Source organism: Larimichthys crocea, chromosome IV (assembly GCF_000972845.2).
Source record: "Larimichthys crocea isolate SSNF chromosome IV, L_crocea_2.0, whole genome shotgun sequence".
Classification (NCBI taxonomy): domain Eukaryota; kingdom Metazoa; phylum Chordata; class Actinopteri; family Sciaenidae; genus Larimichthys; species Larimichthys crocea.
This window is the reverse complement of record NC_040014.1, coordinates 4,597,928-4,617,264: the sequence shown is the minus strand read 5'-3', so window position 1 is coordinate 4,617,264 and position 19,337 is coordinate 4,597,928. Positions and strand designations below refer to the sequence as shown.

Below are 19,337 nucleotides of genomic sequence, written 5' to 3'. Positions count from 1 at the left end.
AAGATTAAACTAAATAATTACAATTATTCAAATGATCTGGGAATTGTACTTGAAGGCAGACACACAAAGGAAATGATTAGCATAGGTTATTATGGGAGATCACTGCTGCTGATGGTGATTTTCATGACTTGCACAGTATAAGTAATCTGTAAAGTGAAGTAATCAGTCAGAAACAATATTTACATTGAAAGTGACACTGACGCTGTTTATTATGTCCAGCTCCATATAATACTAGTGGGGTTTGTATTTCTTTCACTACATCAGCTAACACTCATGCACAACATGCAGCCTCCCCTGTTGCACGCTGACGTCATTGGCTCCCTCTTCCCTCGGCTGGAATCGGCAACTCTCGTCTGCTTTCGAGACGTTGCCATGGCGACACTCCGTCAACTGGACCGCATTGTTCAGTAGTATTCACCGTCACTTAATTCAAAGGACGAGGCATACAGAGAGTTTTAAGTTTGTATTGTTCACAGACAACTTTTATAATTGTAGTTAAGTTGTATTGGTGCTACAATGACCAAACAAGCAGCCACTGTGGGGAGCAGAGTTGGAAAATGTATGCTGCACAACTGGACTGAAGAGGTGAGAGCAGCTAGCTGACGTAGCTCCAGACTCCTTGAAAAACTGTAAATAAAAGAATAACTGTAAGTATGTCCAGACACCAAAAGTTTATATAAAGTTCACATGTTGTTTAGATGATCAGAGAGAAGTTACAGGTGCATTTCGGTGTGTTTAAGTGAACTGGTAAGTTCATAGACTTTGTGACTTTTATTACGCATTATGCCTTATGTCCCAATGAGACCTTTCTGTCCACTGCATCACAAAGAAAACTCAATTAGAAGAAGAGTGACGGTCACTATTAAAGCTGAGACATGCTTACATAATACCAAAAACAAATGTTCGGATAAAGATCCAGTATATCCATCACAAGGTCTACACAGTATATTTAACTGGAGCCTTCATTAAAGTGACAAGTTTAGACATGTAGGATCACATTACTTAAGACTGCAATATGTTTCTGTTTTTTTCTGTTATCTATGCACATTTATCCAGAGGGCTGTTGCAGCTCTTGGCATGGAGGAGACAAGGACACAAATCCAGAGATATGGACACAGAGGGATTCTCACCATGGACCAGGAGTCTAAAATGGAGACTGTCACCACGCTTAAAACAGCTTACATTACTCCGAAGAGTCCAGGGGTGAGGCTGCGGGGTATGTGTCCTTGTGTCTTTGTCTTTCACCAGTCTCAGTAAAACGCTATTTTTGTCACATGCCACTTTGACCCTCATATAGACTAGACATGTATTTCAGAACAGCTGAAAAGATTTTATTCAGATGGAGGTCCCTTAAAGTATACAATTATAGAATCATATAAAAACTGAAGGCTGCTCTGACCTTTTTTTTATTTAGTTTCTGCTTTTTATCATTCAATAAATCTTTCTTCTTTTATATTTCCATGGTTCAGGCATCAGAGGCGAGCTTTTGGAAAAACATATCGCTCAGATGATAAGGTAAATCAACTATGAAACAAGTCTTTTCATGCTAAATAAATTATTGCTGGAAGTGGTTTGTTTGTGGAAACGGAGAATGCTGCCTGACCGTGTCTTGAGGAAAGAAAACAGAAAAGAAACATGTTGAAAGAAAGTGATGTAATATTTACACGTCTGGGTTTGTTTTATTGTTCAATCACAGCTGTAATACCCTTTAAATCAGTTTTTATGATGTTATTTTACATGGATGCCAGTCATCCTAATGGGGTTTATAGACTCTATCCCCACAGATGTGGTTATTAACATCCCGCACAAGTTAACTGCTCATAAAGAATACAAAGCATCATGTCTTCGATGAAAGCGGCTTGTCCAGCAGTAGACAGTGTCTCATCACTCAGTCTTGAGCCATACGCTAAATTTCCTGGACTTTATAAGTACACACCAACGCTGCTTGATTCATACCAGGTTCCTGTCCAGAGTGCCTTTCTAGGCTGATTGGTTGATATGTTAAACACACTGCCAGAATTATCAGTCTCTACTGACACAACCTGGAAATTCTACTCCAGTATATATGATGTACATTGATCCATCATATGTCCAAGCGTAGTGTATGTCTTACATGACCAGTCCTACATATCACTGTTTCACCCACGCAGTTGTTTGCACTGATTATTAGACCTCTTCTCAGGACTGTGTGGGCATGAACAGACTGTGCCTGACTGCCTCTCTTCTTGTAGTGTTCTTATACCTGTTTACACCATGTCCGTGCCTGCACTGTGTCCTCGTTCCACTCACTTCTGTCTTATGCTGCATGTTGCAGAATGAGAAGAAGTTCCGTCTGACATGCATTATTCTAAGATGGTTATGCGCATTACTAGCTGTGTAGTCACACACATATAAATAGTCCGAATTAGCTAAACGAGACACAATAATTGTACAGTTCCTTTTCATTTAGCTGATTGAAGACATTAAAGTTAATACTGAATCATCAGGTCTATTGAGAAAACATCACAATGTAACATTGGGAGTAATATTACACCAGGTTTGTCTGTGTTATGCCGCAACTGATTTCCAATAAATGCAGTGACAGTCAGATAAAAGACTTCCTTTAGGATGGTTTCATGTTGCCAAAGTCCCAGTGCAACAGAATATTCTTAATGTTGGTGGACAATTTCCGGACCACGTGAGTTTTGAGAAATGATCAAATAAGTGAACTGTTCTTAGTACAGCAGAGGTCTACTCAGCCAAAAAGGTTGAAAACACCTGTGTGGGTGTGCAGGACTGTTGAGTAGATTCTATAGTAATTCTATAATTTGTCTCAGCGTCTTATTATTTATTACTTAAATGTCCTGCTAGGTACTCAAGTAGCCAAAACCAAATAAAAGAAATTAAGTACATTTACTCAAGCACTGTACTTAAGTGAGGTACTTATACTTGAAGTCCTGTGTGTTTATGGGGCTGTATATCTACGGAATATGGCAGAAATGGAATATAATATGAATAACTATGTTTTCATTTTCATCATGCGTTTACAACCACCACAGTTTATTCTTCATGCTAAGAAGTTGAGGGTGAGGGTAGGGGGTTGCAATCCTCAACTACAATGCTAGATGCCACCAACTCCTATACTGGTCCCTTAAGTTTTCCTAACATTTACTACTTGCTACTTGTTTTCCACTGCTTAATTATAAATACTGTACGTATTACTCCTGATAACTTACTAGTTGTTTTCCAGTTTCAGATTAATAATGCAGCATATAACAGATAAATAATGATTTATTAATATAGATTAAGGTAAGACCTCCCTGGGAAGCTGAATACTGAGGCTGACATATTGTTGTTTTCTCAGGGAGGAGGTTCAAGCTGAATGGACACCACCGATTCAAAAAACTGACTTCTGCTCCACAACTCAGAAGGATTTCTTTGTCGAGGGATTTGTGCCTCTTACCCCTGAAACCACACAGGTAGTAGTGTTGAGATCAAATCTCTGGTGTTGATCTAAAACAATATATTCATTTTATGGGCTCAAAACACAGCCTAAATATTGAGACTAGTGTTAAAGGTATACCTATGTATAGGTATGTTGCACCAGTTTGATATTTGGATGATTCATTTGTTTGTTATGTTTGCATAAGTGTGTGTTTTAACCTGCTAAACATATAATTGAAATGTGTTTCAAATGACTAGCCAGTTTAAAAGAAAGCAGAAATCACTGTGGTGTGAACATACATTTTCTTCCCTCCTCACAATAACTGTAAATAAAAACACCATTTGAGCATTGAGAATGAAACAAGTGCAGCTTGAATGCATATTATAATATTGCCATTAGACTAACTGGGGAAATGAGTGTGATTAATCCATAGATCATTCTGATGGCAGACATTTTGACATGTGTAATCAATAACATAAATGATGTCACCATTAACAAAACCAACATCATCAAGCACGTTCAGCTTCACTGGGCTCTGTTTGAGGCTTCATTAACCTGAACTCTGGTGATCCTGGATAACCTGAAGCTGGTTATCAGCAGGGGTGAAAGTAGTTTTAAATTCTCTCTCTAAAGTCATCTCTCTCTCAATTCATGCATTTTAAAATAGCAAAGTCAAAAGCCAAACAAATAAAAATTCAGTATTTTACTGTAGGCCTATGAAGATAAAAATGACAGTTTTGTAATGTTTCTCTCTGTTTGAATTTAAAATGTCTGTAGATGATAACCGACAGATATCTAAATCATGTATAAAGCGTTTCAGCCAACCGAGAGAATGTGTGAAATTTTGTTGGTGTGATTTATTGTTCGTCCTGTCCTGGCGCAAGCGGCGTTTCTTGACGTCTGTGGACCAGTTGTGAAAAACGTCCCGGTGCATTAAATCAAACGCACCGATCCCCATAGCAACCGCTGTGTTTCGGAGGTAGAGGCGCATGCGCACTTATGTACTGCTGCGTGAACTCTCCGGTTGTTAGCTCATAAGCAGTTTGTTTTCCGAGCTGTCCTGTATCGTTAAACTGAACAAAATAACACGAAACTAACTAGAAAACTATTCGGAATGACTTAAAGGGAATTTCTAAACAGACAAAGTAGTTTTCAAGACTGCATATTGCTGGTGGGTCTATTTTCTGAGCCAGAGTGCGGCCGTGACTGCTTCTGAATGAGGGCTTTATAGCAGGCAGCCGCTCTCGTACCGACACTGAATCTTTTAGTGGTACGCAGTACCGGACCGGACCGGCTTACTTTCACCCCTGGTTATCAGCTGGTTCAGTTAACTTGCAGTGCAGCTATGAGCATGTTCATGTGGATGAGTTTTTAATTACAATCCAATCACACAAAACAAACATCATCAAAACTCTGAGTGTAGCACTTGATGTGACATTAGATGATATGACTAATGTTATCTGAGCTGCAGTGATGGAATAAGAGTGTAAAAGCGGTCCACACTGTCAGGGATCCTGTCAGAAATTCAAAGAAGGAACCTGAGTGCAATTAATCAGCAGCTGTCTGCATTTATTAGGCTGTTAGTGTGGTGAACTATAATCATCATTAGTCTGTTGGTATAAATTACAGCCCATCTGATTGTAAAAAAAAAAAAAAAAAAACCTCTTTGTACCAAGAGTGGACATGTGGTTGTGCAAGAAATATTTGTAGGCTACTTGATACTTTATTGTGAATGCAATACTTTTGTCCAGGTCAAGAGCCTGTGGGAATGATTTAATGATGATCCTCCAAAGTTAAACTACTCCAGAGCAGGTTAGCTGTGCGGCGTAGTATACCACGGGTATACTATGAGCTTTGTGATGCCAGAAAAGTTCAACCCAAATCTGGCTGACTCACTAATCTCTTGCTTTACCACAGGAACGATGTGTTTAGACTGAAGGCAGTTTGTATACTGTATATTCGCTCCAAACAACCAATCTAGCTGTATTTTGTAGTATGTAGCTGTAACTGTTTATTTGTGTGCGGCAGCTTAACCTTGGACTGATTTCAAAACTAATCAAATCCTCCAGATTATGTTCTTCTTCCTCACATCTCTTCTTCGAACATAAACAAACAGAGGGGCAATGCAAACATAAAGCCTGTTAAAGCAGGAGGAAGAAACACTCCGAAGAAAACAATGCAGAATACGAGTACATTATTGCACATCATTGTCCTTGAACACAGTCTATGCTTCTCTCTTCCTCTGATATAAAACATAAGATGTCAGTGAAGAAGCAATGTCACACATAACATTTTCTGTATGTAGGAAATATGATTTCATGAGATTTTCATGAGCACCTCCATCAGCAAGCGGCTTGATGAAATCGATCTCCCACCTGATTTTTTCATGAGATCTGCAAACCAACACATTTGAGGAGAAAAGTAGCTGGCTCATAGATAACTAATCAATTACACATTGAATACATTCTCTGGGTCTTGCATCTGTAAAGATTTGCTATTTATCCCCTGTCACTGATCAGTGTAAATTGAATTATATGGGGGGTTTGTAATTGTTGACTGAACTAAAATCCGGGCACATGTCTTGTTTATTAATTTTATACACAGTTAATCATTTAGGGTGCTGTATATGCTGTATTTTATTTGTTTATTTTTGCAGTTATATTGTGGTGTATAATATATTTATGTATGTATGTGGGGCTACTTACAGATTGTATAAAACAAATTTTTTTTGAAAGGATAATAAAATATCTATTATGTAGAAGTAGATTAATCAATCAAGACTAAAATTTGATAGTGTGTTCTTGTGGTCTAATTTTCAGGTTCATGATTATAAAACTGACCAGGCCGTCACATTTTGGAGTGAAAATTGCCAGCAGGTCCAGGTGAGTCAGTTTATTCGACCCGTTCATCACTAAAACATAAAAATATATTTAAATATTTTCAGCTTATGGTCAGACAGGAGTATATGATCTATATCAGAGTCATTTTCTCTCTGAGGCTGAACACGTCTGTCTGTACTCTGTCTGTACTTCTACCTCCACTAATGGCACCATATAAAGCCAGAGGAGAATGCAACAACAACAGCAGCAACAGCAGAGGCTCTTAGAAGAGTCGCACATATCCATCTGGTCTAAAAGGTTTATAGACTTTTCATAGCTCTTTCCTCCATTATTCCCACTCTGCTCGGTGCAAAGTGTCCTTTATTATTTTGTGTCAGATTCTTCATATCACATGCACAGTAAGATTCAGAAAATGACTGAGCATGGTTTAACATTATTATTGTGTTGTTTTGTGTCACAGGGTGCGACTGCAGTACACACACTGAAAGCACCTTTCAGGAAGTCGGCCCTGTTCAGCACCCCCATCAGCGAGCGGCTTGATGAAATCGATCTCCCACCTGACAACTGAGACAGTATGCCAGACGATCCTATTGTATCACTTCATTAGCAGTTAGTATTAAAGCGCTAACTCACTTTAAAGGTTAATGTCATTCTCAACAACAGTGGCAATCAGCTGTCACTGTCAAACCGTGGACGACCGTGAAGTCACTGGAAGGAATTTAAGCTTTAAGTATCTATACTACACAGGAATATAAAGATATTTATCCAAAATGGAATGACTGTTTGATTTTAGTATCACTGCCTGAAAACACAGAAATCTCCAGCAGACGCTCAGCTGATGTAATGTTTACAGAACACAGACAGCAGTACACTAACCTTTAGACCTTAAAACTGCCAAACAAACTATCTCTGAACTTAATAAGACACACTAACAATTTCCTGTTGTATGGATTTGCTGAGAAACATTTGCCTCCATGTTTAGTTTCCTAAAAATAATTATTTACGCTATCTGTCAGCACTGTGTGTAACTCTGGTCAGTACTGACCAAAGCTTCAACGGTGACACACAGTGCAGACCACAGCCATTACAAAAAACTAAAAGAATGAAGAGACGCTGTCACATTGCTCCTCATTCTTCTCTCTTTATCTTTCTCCTCTCTTGGCCATCCTCTGACAAATTTCCCTATTTGGATTTCTGGAGGTGCCATATGTCATTTGTCTGTTGAGCCAAACTCCCAGTTTGCTGCTGCTGCTTCTGGAAATATTAACCACATCGTTTCCAGTACATATACATATGTACGTGTAAACATTCTAACCACATGTAAATGCTTTTGTGAATTGCAAACAGATTGGATAAGTAGTCTGGTAAAAGTATGCATGAACTGTTGCTGAGTATAACTATAAATGTAGTTTTCACTGTCACTATTAGTGTGTCAACATCGACTCAGGGGTGTGTTCTTAAGCTCAAACGTCTGTACGAAGTGGGGATAGATTAAAATGGGTTGCATCACACAAACTAGTTCTAGTTGTTACTAAATATTTACACATTTTAACTTAACCTAACAGATATTTTTCAGCTGACCGAACCATCTGAACTTGCTTCAAGAACAGATTACGTGACCCACTGAAAGTGAGAAGAAGAGATAATATAGAGATCATATTTGAAATATAGATGGAAAAGCTGTTTGAATAATGTGGTGAAATAATGTTATTACAGATATCAAGTTCACACACACAGAATCTTAAAGAGACTGTCAACATAATGCATAATGTGACCCACTGGAATAACATTTCACAAAGTACCTTTATATAGCTTGTTGTACAACATGTAAAGACAATAAGGTCTGTGAAGTAATGTCATTAGAAATAGCCATTTTACTCTAAACTGTATGAATCCTTATCTAGTTGAATTGTTCATTGTTTTGTGATATCTGCAGCCAATGCGACTGATTGCCACAGTTCAGTCAGAGACATAGTTATGTCAAGGAACTGACTATTTACAGCAAACAGTTACACAGTATACAGTGGTAGAAACAGCTGTGCTGTTTAGTTGAATCAACAATACCAAAACATCTAGCACACGAGGAGGAGGTTGAGGTGGCGGAGGTGGCCAGTGCAGCATAAGTTTCCCAGTAACTGATTTTCACATTAGTCTCGTCTTTAGCTATGACATTCCTTAAGATTTAACAGTTCGAGCTGGTGACTTGTCCAGGGTGTACCCTGCCTCTTGCCCAAAGCCATCTGAGATAGGCTCCAGCCCGACCATGACCATGATGAGGACTGTGCAGATAATGGATGGATGGATGGTTCAACTTAATGCAGGAAAGTATTGGTGTGCAACAAACTAGTGGTTACTAAGAACGTGTGAAAAAGCTTACAATACAAATGGCTGTCAGGGTGTACCTCGCCTCGTGCAACACAATCCAGGTAATGATGTTGAAAATTAGATTTTTCTTTGAAAGTGACAGCAGGTTTAGCACATTTTGTTTGCTTACAGGCTCCATTCATTTTTTTCTATTATTTCTCCGATGCCTTTTGAAACCTCTAATTATTGCAATCGAATGGTGCCGTGAAAGCCACACTCTCCTCCTACACCGGGTAGATATCTTGCCATTGTCCTTGAAAATAAGAAAACCTATCAGGGCTTACAAAAGAGAACAGAGAGCGCTTCTGCACCTTTACAAAGGCGTGTGCTCACAGGCCCATAGCATGCAGATGTGACACATGTTTTCTACACATTCACATACTGTATCTGTTCTGTCAATCAGAGCAGAAATTCTAGGCACTGCTGATCCTTTCTGAGCTTTCAGCCGGGATTAGTAGGCGGTAGCTATGGCGACAAGTAATTTTAGCTTATATTTATGCAGCTTTTCTCTCCAAACATTTCATTATCTCAACGGATGATACAGGAAAACCAATTTGCCTCTGAAGGCCTTGGAGCAAATTCATACAAAACATTTAAAATGAAATGCAACGCAGCAATTTTAATTCTCTTTAATTTCAGTTGTTGTTTCTCTCTGATGTCAGTGTCTGTGTATCGTTTTGGTCTTTTTTGTGAACAAGATGCTACTGTATGTTATACTGTGTATATGGAGTGCATTTCCCTGATCTGAACCCTCAGATAAGTCAGTGAGCGCTGACTTGGTCATTTGCAGTTCCAGATATATATTTTTAGACTGACTTATAATCATTGTTTTCACAACATTGAAGTTACGATGTTTCAGAAGCAGGTCCAAACTAGTCTCACTTTGTGCCTCTCGTGTTTTACTGCTGCATTCCAGTCACTGAGCTAAGAATCTGCTTTCTGAAAAATAAATAACCAGGGATCACTGACAAACCCTGAAGAATTAATAACATTTACCACTGTTGTATTTCCAGAATTCTTAAGATCTTTATAACTATCTTTATTTAAAAGAAAACTGTCTGCTGCACACTCAAAAGATGGTGAATGTCCAAATGAAAAAGGATATATTATTCATTATATTTGTCTATATTAATGTTACTTTTCAGTGTCTTATATTTTCATTCACAATAATTTATTTATTTTCTCATACAAATTGAGAAAGGAAATATGTATGTCACTTCTTACTGCTGCTTCTGTTGATTAAGAAATAGAGTTGTAACTTGGCAAACTAGTTTTTCTGGGGATTTATCTTTCAGAAAAATGGATGCTTAGCTGTCTGACTTGAATGTAATGGTGAGTCACAAACTGTAATTCCACTTAACTCAACTCTACTCTATACAACTAAAGTTGCAACAGCATCTCAAGGACTTTATTTTAATGTGTATTAAGGATGGCGAGACTGTAGTTAGATGCAAAAAAACACAGCAGTGAATAAATCAACAACTATAAATACAAAACCACATAATACCTCTACTGTGTAACCCTAAACCCTAAAGTACAAACCAACCTGTTTCGCCTGCAAATCAAGTTTACTGTGAAATATTAATGATGCCACCTATATGTAAGTTAAGAGACATGAAATCAGCCAACAATAAAAATGTTCTAGTTATTATAGAATAGATTAATTTGGCAATGCACATTTTTACAGTACTCTTGGAGGCTTTGTACTTCAAGGTCTCAGCTCTGTGAAAAGGGAGAAAATAGCACATGAAAAGATGACGGACAGCCTGGTCAGTTGTGAGGAGTTAGCAGGTCAGCACCGGGTTCAGCAGAGACATTCACTCCGCTCGCTGTGGCTCTAACAGACAGCGGCAGCGTTGTGTCCCTGAAAGAAAGTGGGCGGTAATTACAGCCTTGCAAGAGGGGAAGATGTCCTCCTGCAGAGATGAAATGCACAAACAAACACACACAGCCACACACAGCCACACACAGTGCCCATGCCCCTGTTCCACAACTGATAATGAGCATCTAATGAGCGGTGATGTCACTACAACAAATACACAGCTGCCTGCTGCCGACTCCTTTCTCTCCACTTCTTTCCTTATCTGTCCACAACCGCTTGCAGTTAATTAGGCTCCACATGCTTAATGCTCGGTTTCTCTATGGCACGCTTGTTATATTTTAAATAACAATCATGTTCTAGCCCTGACAGTATCGTGAAATATAAAGCGACAAGGCTAATGTACGTCAGATAAACCTGAACTAATTGTCAGGACTTGCAAGAGGAAAAGTGCAGAGTTGATATTTAATAGAAGATGAAAATAGAAAATAACATCTTCAAGGTGCGGCTTAATTTCAACAGACATTCCCAAAAGGTTACACCAGGGTAGACTGCCCCTCCACTGAACCGCCTTCGACACTCCTGCATCAGCTCTGCGAGCTCTTCTTGCCTTTTAAAAGTGCAATTCTAGCGGGTCATCCAATATTTCGGGGGCATGGCACAAGGTCATTTATAAATTCTTTCTGGGTTAAACTTGGATGAAAACATTTGGGTGAGTATTATCAGGAGAATGTGGCCCACATATTCAAAGAGTTCACATGAACTTATTGCATAAAAAAACAGAGTTATTATAAGGCTCCTTTGTGCCTTTCTCATGTTACATCCTTTGTGGATGAAAACATCAATAACTAACCACACTCCAAAAAGCTGAAGCATAAAAATGCAGCCTGATCCATAAATGGAAAAAGAGTGTTTTACTCAGTTTATTGAACAAAATATCTTACAGTATCTTGGATATACATATATACATATTGTCTTGTACTGTGTAACACGGTTGATGAACCCCTGCAGTGACATCAATTGTAATGCTGTGCCTCCAAACTTCAATGGATGTTTCAAGGAAATATCAATACATCATTGACTTCCAAACACATTATACAAATCTTAATATAGAAAGCACAAAAAATAAGAATTTATCAGTGAAAAGTACTCACTCTCAGGACAGAAAGCTTCTTCATACAAAAAACAACTTTTACAATATTTTTTCTATTTTTTTTTCTTTCTTTCTTTTTTTTTTTTTTGCAGTTACAGTATGCAGGTAATAAATATACCTGGAATTCCCTCTGTTTTTTGTCATATGGTGCCGTTCTCTTTTCCTCTGCACGGAAATCACCAATAAGGACTTATTCTAGAACAAATAAAGTAGTGGCTCGGCCACCGGAGCTTCTGCTGTCGTCTCCACTGCTGCTGCCACATTATCAGCAGGCCTCTCAGATAACATACACATCAGTCTTCTCCCCAAGAAGCCAATACGTTCTCATTTTGCCTTTGCCCTGGAAAAACACAAAAATCAATAGGTTCATCAATGGAGATGAGGTGGAGGGTGGGAGGTGGGGGGTGATATCCTCTATTAGGTTGCCCTTCGTTTAAGGGTGACCCTGATGGTTACTGCTGCTCGGCTTACACTTCCACCTTTCTCCACAAATGAAGCATTATGCGTAACCATAAAAATCAACCACATCGTCTTACTGGTCATCTAAAAGTGCTAACAGCATATGACAGTTGTCAGGCGAAAACTTTGTTTCTCCAAAAAATTCAAATTTGTCTCAATCTAACTCTGAAACCATTAGTCGACATGAGGAAAATTAATCAACTGCATTTATTAAAGATATTAACTCTGTAGTAAATCATCCTTTTAACACCCACTGTGTTTCATGTCTGTAATATAAATGATAGTTACAAGTACAACCCTGATTTTATAGACTAAACAATTAACTGATTAATAAGAAGAATAATCCTCAGATTAACATAATACAATAAGACAATGATGCAGAAGGTAATCTGTAGTTAAATGATTTTTTGATTTAATTATTTGAACATTAAATAAGTCAGCTGACATAGGCTCCAGCAGCGACCATAATGGGGATTGTACAGAAGGATGTTAGCTGCCAATCTAAAACTTTAACGTATAATGCTATAAAAAAGAAAGATCTTGTAGTATGTCTAAACTTAAATTTATTTGATCTATTTCTAATAAAATGATCCTGTTGAGTGCAGTCATCTGTGTTCTTCCCTCATTATTTCACCCTGTTGGCAGTCTGAGTCTGGGTTAGGTTTAGATAAAAACAGGATCCCAAGGCTCTGGCTGGGTTAGGTTTAGATAAAAACGAGTTAGGGTTAGGGTTACATCAAATGAGATGTGCGGACAGATGTTTATTTGCAGTGTGAGCACATTTTATTCAGCGGTCTGATACTTCATCTTTGTCAGTTTTGAAAAAGCGTTGGACAGGTTCTTACCTTCATTTCTATGTCTCCTCGTAACTGGAGATCAAAGTAGCCAAACTCATCCAGCACTTCTTTGGTGGCCGAGGATACATGGATCTTTAAGGCTGCAGAAGACATCAAGAGCACAACAGACGAGACTGAGCATGTTCACACTGTGAATGATAAATGACAGCCCTGACAGTATTTGATATGCTACTTTTATCTCAGGCTTCAGGACACACAGCGGAGGAGGAAGCTGAGGAGTGAGACGAGTCGATGCATTCAGTCCCGTCAGACGCCAGTGCCTGAAATGCTAACGATGATAAAAATCTGTATTGTTTTGTCCAATTAATGCACACAGAGCAGAGATGTGGGACGTGATTCCTGCCTGTGAAGCTTCAGGCTGCACAGTTTACTGCTGGCTAAGGGCCCTTAGCTGTAAGTGCTATCAATTATTTACCAGTGGAGGCACAATACAGGAAGCGACTCAGTAGTTAATCAATACATCTGATGATTCACTCACAAAATATCCAACCACAGTTTCATAACACTAGTTCCTGCCACTGCCAGTTAAGAACAGAAATGTCAGTGTGGAAAGATTTAGAAGAATTAGACTCAGCAGGTCAATATGTCTTATATTCAGCTGAGAAATCAATTTTACTGAAGAAGGTTTCCATCCAACTAAAACTAAAAAAAGACTTCTCAATAAAGATGAGACTAAATCAAAGAGTTTGCTCTGTGTACTAACAAAATACAAAATTTAATTAACTGTTTAAATAAAAGCTTATTTACTGTGTTTAAAATCCCAATAATTGTTATCTTGGCAGCAAGCACTCTTCCTGAGGTGCAACAAAATCAACCAAAACCTCAGTCACACAGACATTGTCCTGATGCTGTAAAATATGCATTGATCCCCAGTTGTTTGAGAATTGTTTGTCAAAAACTACAGTGCCCAGCTGTTTGAGGTCTTTGGCCACAGACATGGTAGTGGAGTCAGGAAGAGAGATGCAGGAAGCTGCTTTAGATCAAGTTATTATGAACACACATGTAGTTCAAATATTTATATTTATATATCTATTTATATATATGTTGTGCTTTAAGAATTTGTACAACATACAATAGATAAGGCTGAAAAACTAAGACAAAAACCTTGGGAAGAGCAACAGAGAAGGGTTCCTTCTACTAGGACACAGTAGTAAAATTACAATTTGGCAAAACTGAATGATGGATACATATAATACACAGCGGACTGACACCAGTGTCAAAGACAAGAATAAACTAGAAGTCCTGAAAAACAACAAATAATGAGGGTATTGTCACCAGCATAAAAATTGATGTAAAAAATGTTGAAAATCCAGATCTGTGTGGAGACATCTGACATGAAATCCAACAGGCACCAGAGTAAAAAAATAGAACAAAACCAAGTGACAGTGATGCTCACCTTCTCCGTTGGACTCCATTCGAGATGCCGTGTTGACAGTATCTCCAAACAAACAGTATCTGGGCATTTTCAAACCGACCACACCGGCACAGACCGGACCTATGAAACACAAGCTAAATATAGTCACAGAAAAAAACAAACAAACAATCATTGCATGCTAGGAGCCGCCGTCATTGTCTCACAATCACCATGGTGAAAATATTCTTTAGTAGTACAACAGTGATGTGAGTGAATTCAAATTGTGCTCAATATGCTTTAAATTCCGACAATGCTAAGTACCGGCCTACGCACGCTGGTCCATTTCTGCTGCATGTCAAGAGTCTGAATAAGAATATAAACAGTGCCGCCATGAGCTGATACAGACCAAATACTGTGTCAGAAGCCTCTTGTAATTCACATCACACTCAATGCTCAGACAGATCGAGATAAAACATCATGAGTGTTAATGTCCAGTCAGTGTGTTGGTATCCAGAGGTGGGAAGATAAAAATCACAAGTGCCCTACACTTGATGTACACTCAGTTACACTGTTTATTAGATATACATAGCTAAAACGAACATTATCAAGCTACTGTTAAAAGATTGAAATAAATGTTAGTGTTGAGTCATTGGTGCTTTGGTTAAGGACACCTGGGCAGGATGGACAGCAGCCATCATGAGTAACTTAATCTGGGACATTTGGATTGCAGGTCAGCAGCTCCAGATCAGGCTGAGCATTCAGACTCACCTGTGTGTATACCTATCCTGAGTCTCAGCTGGTCGTTGGGTCTGTGTCGGATCTTGAATGTTCTGACCTGTTCTAACAACGCCAGCGACATCCCAGCGATCTCTCTGGCATGCAGTTTACCGTTGCGCACCGGCAGCCCTGACACCACCATGTAGGCGTCACCAATGGTCTCCACCTGAGGGACAAATTCATGCTATTGGATTACCAGGATTCCTGTAGAGACTTGAGCCATCATGCTATGAAGCACATGAACTCAAACTTCTGAGTTGCATAATTTAACATAAAGTATGAAATAAAAAATACCAGTTAAATAAATAGAAAATTGGAAATCAACACAGCAAATTCATTCCCATCTGTCATTGTAAATATTCACTTTGATCATCCCCACTCACCTTGTATACATCAAAGTTATCGATGATGGCATCAAAGCAGGTGTACAGATCATTAAGCAATGTGACAACCTGTAGAGAGACGGAACAGCTTTAATAATATGAGCTCAGGAAAGAAGAGGGAGATAAGTACTGAAAATATTTAGTTTAAAGCCGGTATGCCAACCAAAGGAACTATGTCATGTAAATGTAACGACACACTTTAAATCTAACACTTGACACTGTTTTCTTTTGTTAAAAGGCCGACAGATTAGGAGGCCAGTGTGTCTGCAAAACCTCACAGCATTCCACATTATCTCAGCTTGTCTGTCGCTGGACGATTGCCCACTGAGGCTTACTGACATACACGTTTACAGGATCATAAATCAAATCCGCAGATGGAATATTACAAACACAATCTGTACTCAATTTTACTGCGGGGTGTAATGGTTGTAATGTAGCAGTAATGTCAGGAGTTGGCTGTTTATTCAAAGACTGATTTTTTTTTTTATTTAGTCATCATCTTTAAATGTTCATTTTTTCATAATTACGTCTGAACTGAAAATAAAACCAAGCTGCTGCGCTTTATCTAGTCAGGACATTTTGTGCTGTACTTTATAAGTGAATGAGAACATTTAAACTGTCATGGACCAGAATCTGAACTGTGAACTGTGAGAAAAGATCATTTTGTCCCTATTTTAAAAGCACAATCTGCAATTTAGATGTGTACTAAAAGGCTGTCCTGCAATAAACTCAAAACACAGGATTAGGACTGGCTGTCAGTCAACTAGACAACAAGAAAATCTAAGTTATTAATGTTTTCTGCTGTTTACATTACAAATGTAAAAACAGCTTTAAAGCAACCCTAAATTTTCTTTACAGCTCACTGCACTACAACCTTTTCAAAATCGCTGTAGCTGAACGCACAAGGTGGCCCACTACAATTACAGGTTGACACAAGGTGAAGGATCTGATTGACTGACAGGTTGACAGTGTAAATTAGAGGTTTTTGGGCCTGACAGAAACAGCTTGTTTTGTTGTTGTTGGTATTTTCCTACAGAGATGCCACAATTCAATTCAATCATTCAAAGAGAGGGCGGTTTAGTTTAGTCAGCCAATCATTGTCACAAAATAAACCTCACAGGGTGATGCAGGAATCACTCCGCTGACCAGAGAAATCAACAAAAATCAATTTTGATTGATTTTTGTTGTTTTTAACTGAACTGCGTCCGTAGCAACTCATAGCAGCGGTCTGTTAGACACAAATATCAGACCGTAGAATGCCATAATTGACCAATCAGAATTGAGTCTTTAATAAAGCTGTGTAATAAGAATAGTGGACTAATGACCACAAGACATTATCTACCAATGAAACTGTTAAGCATGGATAGTGCATTAGTAAAACAGCAATTTCAATCTAATTTGCAATGCTTTGCTCTGCTGCTATTATTATAAAAGCTGTATAACCATTTTTGTCATTCTGTATTATTCACATGATTAATAATAAATGTATATATACAGGAAATGGTCGTAGCACAATCAGTTCTTGAAAGAAAAAAATGGAGAAGTGAGACTCAATGTGAAGGTGTTAGATTGTCCAGCGACACTTCTGGATCACCTCACTCGATGGGATATCATGATTTGGTCAAGAAACTTTGGTATTCAAGTGAGAAGGAGATATGTGGTGGCATAATGTGACTCAACTCTGCGTCAACACACTCTTCCATCTAACAACTGTACTATTTTGAGTTGCAGCCCGTGTGTGGGAACACACACTGTGGGAACTATGAGACACACTGTAGGTAGAGACTTGATACGGACGAACACTTTTTTGCATGAATAGAGAAAGTGTGAACACGAACAGTGATTTTTTAAAAAGCTTTTAGATGAGCTTGGTAGATGTTGAGGAAAGTCAGAAATTGTTACTTATTTCACCAAAGAACAAGAAGAACACAGATAGAGGCAGCGAGTTTAGAGTGGGAATTATTCATCGGAGGATTGCTGTGACATATTGATTGCAGTGCACCTGTAGCGGTGTACTCTCTGCAGACATGGATGTGAAGCCCACAATGTCGCTGAAGTAAATCGTGACACTGTCGAATGCTTCCGCCTGCACCGTCTCCCCTCGCTTGAGCTGCTCTGCTACTGAACTGCAAGCAGAGAGAAGGAGAGAGACGTGAGGCCGGAATGTTCATGCTGCAAAGCCGTAAAGATAAGTTTGGAAAAATGTAAACACAAGGAATACTCGAAAAAAACACAACTGCAGAAAGCCTGGGAGGTTCCATTTTAACCTGCTGTCAGTGTCTTTGCTAATTCTGCTCACATTAATCAAATAATACCAAACACTGGCAGAAATCAGCGTGTGAGAAATGCAAATGTCCTTTCTCTGTCTGTCTCTGGCTTTGAAGGAGGGAAGATTCTTCATCAGGAAAAGAAGATAAATGGGTGAGAAAGATGGGCTTTGCTAATGTGGTCTTATCCGAATGCCTAAGCTCACTATCGTCTCTGTCTGTCTGTTTTCCCTTAATGAGCAGTTTGCCTGTCAGCTCTGCCTGCTCCCTTTCATCTACAGTAAGATCACACCACGGGGAAATGTGTATCTGTTAATAAAATGTGTTGGGAAGGATTTCAAGACTTTAATTAATACAGGAACACAATTGATAAAGTGTCATAGAGCCATGCATCCTATTTCCTGGGTTGATTGGAGCTTTAAACTTTTTGGGTGGAAGGACAAAAGTTTGTTCTTACTGCGGTAAAATTTGATAGAGGAGGTTTTCGGCTTTCCTTTTCTCCTCCAGGTAGGCTTGTGTTCGCTCCTCCACCAGGTTCTCCAGGTTATTGGCGTACTGCTCCATCCTCGACAGCAGGTTGTTGAGAATACTGGTGCTGCCCTCCCTATAGAAAACACACACAAAAAAATAGAATTAGGTAATATTCACACAGTCAGTGGTCAGTGAAGAGCTCAGGTCCTTAATATTTACGGAATCACTCTGGTGTTATACAACCGGTTTTGTCCATCACTCCTATCTGTTATAATAACACTGCAGTCCAGTGAATCACTGAGATCTAGGAATGCAGCAACGTCAGTAAAAAAACAGAAAACACAGTAGTCAGATACGCAGACAAGTCAGGTTAGTCAAACTGTTTTATGAGAGAAAAATTAAGGCCAGAAGTGAAATTACGGTACATACTGCAAAAAGGGACATTTTGAGTGCACTCACTGTGAGTTCTTGAAATAAAATTGTTTAAATGATCTGGCTAGACTGTTCTCTGTTGAATATGTTATGCCATGAAAATAAAATTCAGGTTAAAATTTCCAGAAAAAGAAAACAGACTTCTTGTAGATTTGTAATCAATTCCCTTATCAAAACCTGGTGTCTACATTACCCATAATGCTATTTAACATGTTATCAATGAAAAGGCTTTAAAAAATATCTTCCACGTATACAATAGTACTCCCAAACATCTGTATATAGACTTGAAGAATCTGTAGAATTTCTTTTTAGTTTCTGCTTATCTGCACTCACATGTGTTCATGTATTCTAATAAATTAGCTCCGGCAATCACATCTGAACAAGCCATATTTCTTTTTTAATTGCATTTAGATTCGGATTCAAAATGTTTGTAAGACAAAAACAAAACTGCTTTATTACTTTTAAAGGTGAAAACTACTGTTTATGCTCCAAGTGTCAGAAGTCCAAGTTTTGATCCTTGAGGAACCCCTTTCAACAAATGTAAAACTACTGATGAAATCATTACACTTCAGAGAGGTGGAGAAAGATCCAGTTAGTAAGGAGGTGTTGACGGGTTATGACAGGTTAGTCCCGAAGGCATGTGGAAGACAGCTGCTTAATGATTATGATCCAGCCCTATGAACTTTAATGGATATTCCAGTGATTAGTTTTGCAGCCTTGTTGTATAAAGCTGGGAG

General features: G+C 38.6%; 2 protein-coding genes across 4 annotated transcripts in view; one reads left to right on the top strand and one right to left on the bottom strand.

Moving 5' to 3' along the window:
• The first annotated feature begins 334 nt into the window (after positions 1-334).
• Positions 335-7,040, top strand: spag8 (sperm associated antigen 8). 2 transcript variants are annotated; one of them, XM_010735839.3, is made up of 6 exons: positions 335-585; positions 1,057-1,216; positions 1,470-1,515; positions 3,344-3,458; positions 6,244-6,306; positions 6,725-7,040. In XM_010735839.3, the coding sequence occupies exons 1-6, from the start codon at positions 517-519 to the stop codon at positions 6,830-6,832; spliced, it is 561 nt and encodes a 186-aa protein (XP_010734141.1). In that variant the 5' UTR covers positions 335-516; the 3' UTR covers positions 6,833-7,040. The 2 variants fall into 2 exon arrangements, with proteins under 2 accessions (XP_010734141.1, XP_010734142.1); XM_010735840.3 differs by having other exon boundaries at positions 535-647.
• A 4,306-nt stretch (positions 7,041-11,346) lies between these two features.
• npr2 (natriuretic peptide receptor 2) overlaps positions 11,347-19,337 on the bottom strand; it is a 52,155-nt gene continuing 44,164 nt past the window's right edge. For both annotated transcript variants that reach the window (XM_010735837.3, XM_010735838.3), the window contains exons 16-22: positions 18,155-18,301; positions 17,433-17,556; positions 15,431-15,499; positions 15,039-15,213; positions 14,313-14,411; positions 12,905-12,996; positions 11,347-11,940 (exon numbers count right to left, since the gene is read on the bottom strand). In XM_010735837.3, the coding sequence (XP_010734139.2) occupies positions 11,878-11,940; positions 12,905-12,996; positions 14,313-14,411; positions 15,039-15,213; positions 15,431-15,499; positions 17,433-17,556; positions 18,155-18,301 (769 nt within the window). In that variant the 3' untranslated portion in view covers positions 11,347-11,877. The remainder of the gene's footprint in view (positions 11,941-12,904; positions 12,997-14,312; positions 14,412-15,038; positions 15,214-15,430; positions 15,500-17,432; positions 17,557-18,154; positions 18,302-19,337) is intronic.